Source organism: Palaemon carinicauda, chromosome 35 (genome assembly GCF_036898095.1).
Source record: "Palaemon carinicauda isolate YSFRI2023 chromosome 35, ASM3689809v2, whole genome shotgun sequence".
Lineage (NCBI taxonomy): Eukaryota > Metazoa > Arthropoda > Malacostraca > Decapoda > Palaemonidae > Palaemon > Palaemon carinicauda.
Window position 1 is genome coordinate 59,010,590 of NC_090759.1, and position 10,000 is coordinate 59,020,589.

General features: G+C 37.9%; 1 protein-coding gene across 12 annotated transcripts in view; it reads right to left on the reverse strand.

The window, feature by feature from the left end:
* LOC137627778 (kinesin-2b-like) overlaps window positions 1–10,000 on the reverse strand; it is a 439,846-nt gene that overhangs the window by 78,132 nt on the left and 351,714 nt on the right. For all 12 annotated transcript variants that reach the window (XR_011041220.1, XR_011041219.1, XM_068359098.1 and 9 more), the window contains 3 exons: window positions 9,272–9,413; window positions 4,826–4,920; window positions 2,868–3,009 (listed from right to left, as the gene is read on the reverse strand). Coding sequence is in view for 10 of the 12 variants with exons in the window: in XM_068359098.1 (XP_068215199.1) it covers window positions 2,868–3,009; window positions 4,826–4,920; window positions 9,272–9,413 (379 nt within the window). In the remaining 2 variants the exon portion in view is untranslated. The remainder of the gene's footprint in view (window positions 1–2,867; window positions 3,010–4,825; window positions 4,921–9,271; window positions 9,414–10,000) is intronic.

Sequence of the window (10,000 nt, forward strand, 5' to 3'; positions counted from 1 at the left end):
ATTCCATGGAGCATTCCTGGCTTTGTATCAATACACATCAAAGGGAATAACGATCGCGTATTTCTAAGGCCCAAAAGACGCTGGACAGCTGCTATCTTCTCACAAGGTGGTTTGTAATTTCATTACTTGATCATTTTGATGTTTTTAGGTTTGCATCGTTATCACTTTATCAAATACAGGGTCGATGCTATCTTCTTTTTTTTATCTCTATTACTTTGGTAATTGCCAGTATCACTGTAACGTATTTTTTCTTCTATCACTTTATCAATTTTCTCTTTTTATTATAGGTTTTTATTTATAGAAGTCCTTTGCACTTGCAATGCCTAGTAAAAGTATGGTTAAGAACTGTTAAATAATAAGAGATTGTGGGCACTATAGTGTATAAAAAAAAAAAAAAAAAAAAAAAAAAAAAAAAAAAAAAAAAAAAAAAAGATGCAAAGATGGAATCATTAACAGGTTCCAAAAACACTAAATATAATAAAATTCTAAACTAGCGCGATTGGACTTAGAATGTACACTCTAATAAAAAAAGAATACTTCTATAATAAAAATATAGGGCGATTGTTCCTAACCGCCATCAAATAAACGAAGACCTAACGATAACACCTGACATGGTAAAGTCAATAATCAATAAACCATTATAGGAAACGGTATCAAAAGACTAACAGGTTGTGTTGAGACCCATTACTGGTTCTCTTTGTTAGACTGATGAAAAATAAAGGTAAAGACGAGGTGATAGAACTTACATAAAGGAAAAGCGTTTCACCAGTACTTCAAGTATGGGTAAATAAGCTATATATCCTAAGAAAAAACTTCAAGTCGGAGGTAACAAGGTTCAGGCTGGACAGGTTGAGACATGGGCAAAGTCTTCTTCCCCACAGTTATCCCTATATTAAGGGGGCGGTTGCTTGATGCGCCCTCTCCAATGACTTCTATCAAAGGCATCCTCTTCCACCAAACCTCTTCTCTCCATATCATCCTTCACCTTATCTCGCCATTCTCTGTTTCCCTCTTGATCTTCTCCCTTTTACAGGTTCCTCCCAAGCTCTCCCCACCATCCATCCTCATCAAGTGCCCACACCATCTCAGTCGTGACACTCTTATCATATCTGCAATCTTTACTACACTTGACAATGTTTTTATTTCATAATTTTTCAATCTTTCAAACAGTGATATTCCCATAATCCAACTTAGCATTCTCATCTCTGTTCTCTCAAACTTTTCTTCCATTTTTCATCCGAAAGCCAAAGTTTCTGATCCATATATCAAAACTGGTATTATTACTGTGCTATAGATCTTAACTTTTACCTTGATTGGCATTTTCTTATCACATACTACTCCTGCTACATCTCTCCCCTTTCCCAAGGCTGCGTTCATCTTGTTCTTAACTTCAGCCTCACATCCTCCCTCCTGATTTATAGTAGATCCGAATTACCTAAATTGTTCTACTTATTCTATAACTGCTCCGCTACATTCCTGTATGGCTATTATGTCCCTATCTTCCTTACTGCTCACCATAACTTCAGTCTTTTCCACATTTATCCTCAGGCCACCCCTTTCCAAAGACTCTTGACACTCTACCACTCTTTGCAATTCTTCCTCGTTTTTAGCAGTAATCCCCAAATCATCTGTACATAGCAACTACCACAATTCTTCATTTCTGATCCCTTCACTAACACAATCAAGACCAACGCAACTAAAAACGGTCTTAATGCTGATCCCTGGTGTGATCCAACAATAATGTCAAATATGTGTGTTTCTCCAACAGCTGAAATTATTTTTGTCCTAGTAATTTTGTATATCATCCCTACCATGCTAACCAACTTCTCCGGGGCTTCTTCCTCAAGCACCAAAAACACCTCTTCTCTTGGTATTCTATCATCAGCCTTCTCTAAACCTACAAAAGCACAGAAGAGCTTCTGGTTTCTCTCTTGTCTCTTTTCCTGTAACTGCCTTACTATAAAGATGGCATCCACAGTCCCTCTCCTCTGCATTAATCCATACTGCTGCTTCCCAATTCTTACAATCTCTTACCTAGTACCCTCTCTATAACATTGAAAACATGATGTTAGTTAAATTGCCCTGTAGTTACCGCATTCCACCATGGTGTCACCTTTCTACTTAAATATATATACCATTAGACTCTCCTTCCAGTCTTCAGGCATTATTTCCTCTTCCCATATTGCTCTCAATAAATTCAGCATCCATTATTCTCGCTCTGTAGCTAGTATCTTGAACATTTCAATTTGAAACTCTGATGGGCCTGGTGCTTTACTATTCTTCATTCTACTCAATACCCGCTTCACTTCTGTACTCTGTATATCCATCACTGGCCCTTCCACCTTTTGTGCTTCTCCCAGCTCCTCTATCATTTTCAGTATTCCATAGTTGCTCATAATATTTTCTCCATCTCCTCTTAATGTCATCATACCTATGCAATATATTTCTATCTCTATCCCTGATGACTACTAGTTGCCCCAAATACTATCTTTGCATTTTCCTCAAATTTGAAATCTTATAGATATCCTTTTCTCCTTCTTTTGTTCCTAGCCTTTCATTAAACTGTTCCACAGCTTTTCCAACAGCTATACTTACCTAAGTATCTGGCTCTTATTAGTCCTGACCGAGTGATAACTCTGAAAAGCAATCGAAAGCCCTTGGCAGTTTCGACAAAATAACATTACCATACACAAAGTTAAAAGGACAAATCAAGACAAAACAACGGTTACTGTCACATTCCTGCTTTAACTGCTGTTTCATGGCTGAACCTCACGACAGAAAACATTAATCTAATTTACACAGGAGTTTCATCAACAAATAATCCTAGGTACAAAGAATACGGGTTTTAACTCTATGAATCGACTTACCGAGCACCATGAGGGACTTGTTAATGTTGTTGGCCTCCTCTAAAGTCTTCCCTTCAGAGTTGGTCTTCTTGGTCATCTCCGATCCGGCCAAGTCGACAAAGTTAATTTTTCCGTTTCTCGTGACGTACACGCCGTCGTCGGCCTAGGGGAAGAGAAAATGAATTAGTCTGATACAAACCAGGTAAGGTTGCACAGTAGCAGTAAAGCTAAGGATGCTGGAAAAAATATGATTTCTATAACAACTACTGCTACAATTACTACCTCCGTCAAGGAGGTTATGAATCCATCTCTGCGTTTCTTTGTTTGTCACATGCCTAAATCAAAAGTTCCGGATGAATTTTGATAAAAAAAAATTCCAGGATATACCAGAAATGGGCTAATTTAGAGGCGACTGGAGTTTGGTGGCGATCCATATCAAGGATTTTACTATAAAGTAGATTCATTCACGGTCAAGATCTGAGAGAGGGAAACCTTGAACCGTAGACTTCAGTAAAATGTTGACATTCTTCATTGGCGGAAGTCGGAATTCTCTGATTGCTCTTTCTACTTGCTACTATTGCAGTATGATCCAGTTTAACGAAACGACTCGGTCGCAATTTTGTACTACCACAAGGTTCGCTAGATAGATTGGCTTTTTACTGAGGTGAAAATAGAAGTACGTGAAAGTTGAAGAAGTTGAACAGTCAAGTAGGAGGAATCCGCAGTAACGATGCGGTAACGTCCCTGACTGGTGAACGCCAGACTGGGGTTCGAGTCCCGCTCAAACTCGTTAGTTCCTTTGGTAGCTGCAACCTGACCATCCTTGTAAGCTTAGGAGGGGGGATTTGGGGAGCCTATAGGTCTATCTGCCGAGTCATCAGCAGCCATTGCCTGGTCCTCCTTGGTCATAGCTTGGGTGGAGGGGGCTTGGGCACTGATCATATGACCAGTCTCTAGGGCAATGTCAATGTCCCTTGCCTCTGCAATTCATGAGTGGCCTTTAAACAGGTGAAACGTAAAAGACTAGAGATTCGTGCAGCTAGGGGTCTACGAGATGCTGCTATGATTAATAGGTATCCCCACGCTAGCATAAGTAGGAAAAAGGATTAGGAAAAAATGGTTTTCATAAAATAAAAACAAAACTATTAAATGATCTAAAAATTTGATTTAGAATTTTAGATAAAGTCGCCTAACATGCAGATTATTTCAGAATTTTGAAATGTGATTTTATTGGATGAAAGATAAACACCAACGACTAACACTAAGCAATATAAAATTAAATACGGTTTATTATAATACGTAATAATTATAGTAATATTCCCTCAAAAAATCTACAAGGCAGATAAATAATGAAACGTACCAATCTCAAAGGTAAAAATAAATTACTATTCAAACTATACATTTTTTTGCTAGCCAATTAATTCATCGTTACAGTATGAATCAGAGGGGTACTCAGTAGAGCGCAGACCTCCACCAAGGCAGCTTATTCTCAACCGTTCTGGACTGATTTTAGATGTTTTGCTCGTGTGTGACCTTGTACTTTGACCTTCCAAAATTTAATAATTTCCAGCTCTTTACATAAGTTTGAAATTCCTTCAAGTTTCATTACTTTACGATTAAAATTATGGCCGTATGGTTGATGACAGGAATTTGACCTTTTGCTTGACCTTAACCTGATGTATTAATTTGCGTGGATTTTCTTACACTCAAACATGAACCAACTTTGAAGTCCCTGTGACAATGATGTCTAAACTTATGGTTGATTTCGTGAATTGGACATTTTGTATGACCATGACCTTGACCTTCCAAAATTTAAAAAATTCCAGATTTTTACATAAAAGTTAATCTCTGCAAGTTTGATTACTCTACGACGAAAATTTTGGCAAGGAAGCTGTTAACAATAAATACACAACCTCCTTCCAACTTCGTAGGCGGAGATAAAAATTGAGTCGCCAGATCCCACAAACATTCCACTGTACCTTTTGTTCAGACGTGATGTTTACAGTCAGTATGGTGTGACTTCTCGACGAATATTCGTTCATATTGTGAGAGGCTACGGCTCGGTTTCTCAAACCTGCAGGAAAATGGGGTAATTTACGAATTAATCGGTGCTTGAAGGGACTAATGAGTTTATATTTATTGTTATAAATGTTAAAAAATTCCTTATGTAACCTTATAAGGGAAATATAAACGTATAGAGATAGATCATTGATATTTGCGGTTAATAAATTCCGTACGAAACATTAGAAAAAATGTCATTATCAAATATAAAAGCATAATAACTATACATATTTACCATTATGTATATATTCACAGTTCAAAAGATAGTTGCAAATGTTTACTGGTTATCTGGAAAATAGGGAAAGTTGTCCCTCTAAAAGCACATTAACCTAAATTCATTTCTCTCTCTCTCTCTCTCTCTCTCTCTCTCTCTCTCTCTCTCTCTCTCTCTCTCTCTCTCTCTCTCTCTCTCTTTCTTTCTCACACACACATATACTTATATATATATATATATATATATATATATATATATTTATATATATATATATATAGATATATATATGTATATATAGATATATATGTATATATATAGATATATATATATATATATATATATATATATATATATATATATATATGTATATATATATGTGTGTATATATATAGATATAAATATGTATATATATATATATATATATATATATATATATATATATATATATATATATATATGTATACATATATATATATATATATATATATATATATATATATATATATATATATATATATATATATATATCTATCTATCTATATACCAAGGCACTTCCCCCAATTTTGGGGGGTAGCCGACACCAACAATGAAACAAAACAAAAAGGGGACCTCTACTCTCTATGTTCCTTCAGCCTAATCAGGGACCCAACCGAGTTCAGCTGGTACTGCTAGGGTGCCACAGCCCAACCTCCCACATTTCCACCACAGATGAAGCTTCATAATGCTGACTCCCCTACTGCTGCTACCTCCGCGGTCATCTTAGGCCCCGGAGGAAGCAGCAGGGCCTACTGGAACTGCGTCACAATCGCTCGCCATTCATTCCTATTTCTAGCACGCTCTCTTGCCTCTCTCACATCTATCCTCCTATCACCCAGAGCTTTCTTCACACCATCCATCCACCCAAACCTTGGCCTTCCTCTTGTACTTCTCCCATCAACTCTTGCATTCATCACCTTCTTTAGCAGACAACCATTTTCCATTCTCTCAACATGGCCAAACCACCTCAACACATTCATATCCACTCTAGCCGCTAACTCATTTCTTACACCCGTTCTCTCCCTCACCACTTCGTTCCTAACCCTATCTACTCGAGATACACCAGCCATACTCCTCAGACACTTCATCTCAAACACATTCAATTTCTGTCTCTCCATCACTTTCATTCCCCACGACTCCGATCCATACATCACAGTTGGTACAATCACTTTCTCATACAGAACTCTCTTTACATTCATGCCCAACCCTCTATTTTTTTTTACTACTCCCTTAACTGCCCCCAACACTTTGCAACCTTCATTCACTCTCTGACGTACATCTGCTTCCACTCCACCATTTGCTGCAACAATAGACCCCAAGTACCTAAACTGATCCACCTCCTCAAGTAACTCTCCATTCAACATGACATTCAACCTTGCACCACCTTCCCTTCTCGTACATCTCATAACCTTACTCTTACCCACATTAACTCTCAACTTCCTTCTCTCACACACCCTTCCAAATTCTGTCACTAGTCGGTCAAGCTTCTCTTCTGTGTCTGCTACCAGTACAGTATCATCCGCAAACAACAACTGATTTACCTCCCATTCATGGTCATTCTCGCCTACCAGTTTTAATCCTCGTCCAAGCACTCGAGCATTCACCTCTCTCACCACTCCATCAACATACAAGTTAAACAACCACGGCGACATCACACATCCCTGTCTCAGCCCCACTCTCACCGGAAACCAATCACTCACTTCATTTCCTATTCTAACACATGCTTTACTACCTTTGTAGAAACTTTTCACTGCTTGCAACAACCTTCCACCAACTCCATATAACCTCATCACATCCCACATTGCTTCCCTATCAACTCTATCATATGCTTTCTCCAGATCCATAAACGCAACATACACCTCCTTACCTTTTGCTAAATATTTCTCGCATATCTGCCTAACTGTAAAAATCTGATTCATACAACCCCTACCTCTTCTAAAACCACCCTGTACTTCCAAGATTGCATTCTCTGTTTTATCCTTAATCCTATTAATCAGTACTCTACCATACACTTTTCCAACTACACTCAACAAACTAATACCTCTTGAATTACAACACTCATGCACATCTCCCTTACCCTTATATAGTGGTACAATACATGCACAAACCCAATCTACTGGTACCATTGACAACACAAAACACATATTAAACAATCTCACCAACCATTCAAGTACAGTCACACCCCCTTCCTTCAACATCTCAGCTTTCACACCGTCCATACCAGATGCTTTTCCTACTCTCGTTTCATCTAGTGCTCTCCTCACTTCCTCTACTGTTATCTCTCTCTCATTCTCACCTCCCATCACTGGCACCTCAACACCTGGAACAACAATTATATCTGCCTCCCTATTATCCTCAACATTCAGCAAACTTTCAAAATATTCCGCCCACCTTTTCCTTGCCTCCTCTCCTTTTAACAACCTTCCATTTCCATCTTTCACTGTCTCTTCAATTCTTGCGCCAGCCTTCCTTACTCTCTTCACTTCTTTCCAAAACTTCTTCTTATTCTCTTCATATGACTGACCCAATCCCTGACCCCACCTCAGGTCAGCTGCCCTCTTTGCCTCACGTACCTTGCGCTTTACTTCCACCTTTTTCTCTCTATATTTTTCATACTTCTCTATACTATTACTCTGCAGCCATTCTTCAAAAGCCCTCTTTTTCTCTTCCACTTTCACCTTCACTCCTTCATTCCACCATTCACTGCCCTTCCTCATGCTGCCTCCAACAACCTTCTTGCCACATACATCACTTGCAATCCCAACAAAATTTTCTTTTACTAACTTCCATTCCTCCTCTAAATTACCAGTTTCTCTTACTCTCACCTCATCATATGCCATTTTCAACCTTTCCTGATATTTACTTTTTACCCCCGGTTTCATTAGCTCTTCAATCCTCACTACCTCCCTTTTACATCCACCTACTCTATTCCCCCACTCTTTTGCTACAACTAATTTTCCTTCCACCAAAAAATGATCCGACATACCGTTAGCCATACCCCTAAACACGTGCACGTCTTTCAATCTTCCAAACATTCTTTTAGTCACCAACACATAATCCATTAATGCCCTTTCTACTACTCTTCCATTTGCCACTCTTACCCACGTATACTTATTCTTATCTTTCTTTTTAAAGAAGCTAGCACCTATTACCATCTCTTGTTCAACACACATGTCTACCAGTCTCTCACCACTCTCATTTTCACCTGGTACGCCATACTTACCAATGACACCTTCTACCTCTCCAGCGCCCACTCTAGCATTTAAGTCACCCATAACAACTACATAATTCCTTCTACCCAGTCCTTCTACACACCTAGTTAAATCATTCCAGAACTCATTCCGATCTTCTTCACTTTTCTCACTACCTGGCCCATACGCACTGACAAACGCCCAACATTCCCTACCCAACCTAACCCTTACCCACATTAACCTAGATGATATCTCCTTCCATTCCACTACTTTACCTGTCATCCATTCACTCAGCAATAACGCCACACCCTCTCTCGCTCTTCCCCTCTCAATCCCAGACACTCTACCAGACATTTCACCAAACATCACTTCACCCTTTCCTTTCATCTTTGTCTCACACAAGGCCAATACATCCATCCTTCTACTTCTAAACATACTTCCAATCTCACATCTTTTACTCTCTATCGTACTACATCCACGCACATTCAAACACCCCAAAACTAGAGTGCGGGGAGCAGTCACTCTCCCCCCAGCTCCATCTCCTTGTCGATGTCTCGCAGGAATTTTTTACAGGAGAGGGGGTTCCCAGCCCCCTCGTCCCGTCCCTTTTAGTCGCCTCTTACGACACGCAGGGATAACGTTGGCGCTATTCTAATTTTTATATGCCCCCGCGGCATATATATATATATATATATATATATATATATATATATATATATATATATATATATATATATATACAGAGAGAGAGAGAGAGAGAGAGAGAGAGAGAGAGAGAGAGAGAGAGAGAGAGAGAGAGAGAGAGAGAGAGAGAGAGATTTACGACCCACAGATAGAGCATCCCCGACTTGAACGAAATCTGAAAATACCAATAAATTCTAAGCTGGTCAAAATGATTTCTTCAACATTCTTCTCCGCCTCACCTTCTTCCAAGACTGCCAGAAGATCGTCCAATTCCGCGCATTCGATCTCGAACAGATTCTCCACGAAGAACCCTCGTTTCTTTTTGCTCCATCTGACTTGTAGAGGTTTCTGGTTCGTCCCTATGTTTAGTAAATCAATAGCCTGTGAAAGGGAGAGCGAGAGAAGAAAAAATCAATAAAATCAATAACACAGGTGTTATAAGGAACATGTGCTTAACGGAGAAAGTCATGCAGTGATACAGATGTTCATTTGCACCCGGCAGGAGGTCGAAATGTGTTAGGAAATCATAGACATATGTAGTAGAACTGTGTCTTAATGGTAAACTAATTATCATATATTTCAAAATAAAAAATAAAAATTTACGATTTTACATTGAAGTGGAGTTACTCTCAACCTACAATACTACTTACATTCTTAGAATAATTATCAGTAAAATGATAAATTTTCTGTATCTGAACTCTGATTAACATATCTGCATTACTAATACATTCATATATATATATATATATATATATATATATATATATATATATATATATATATATGTATATATATATATATATATATATATATATATATATATATACACATGTACATATCTATATATCTATATATATATATATATATATATATATATATATATATATATATATACACACACACACACATATATATATATATATATATATATATATATATATATATAAATATATATATATATATATATA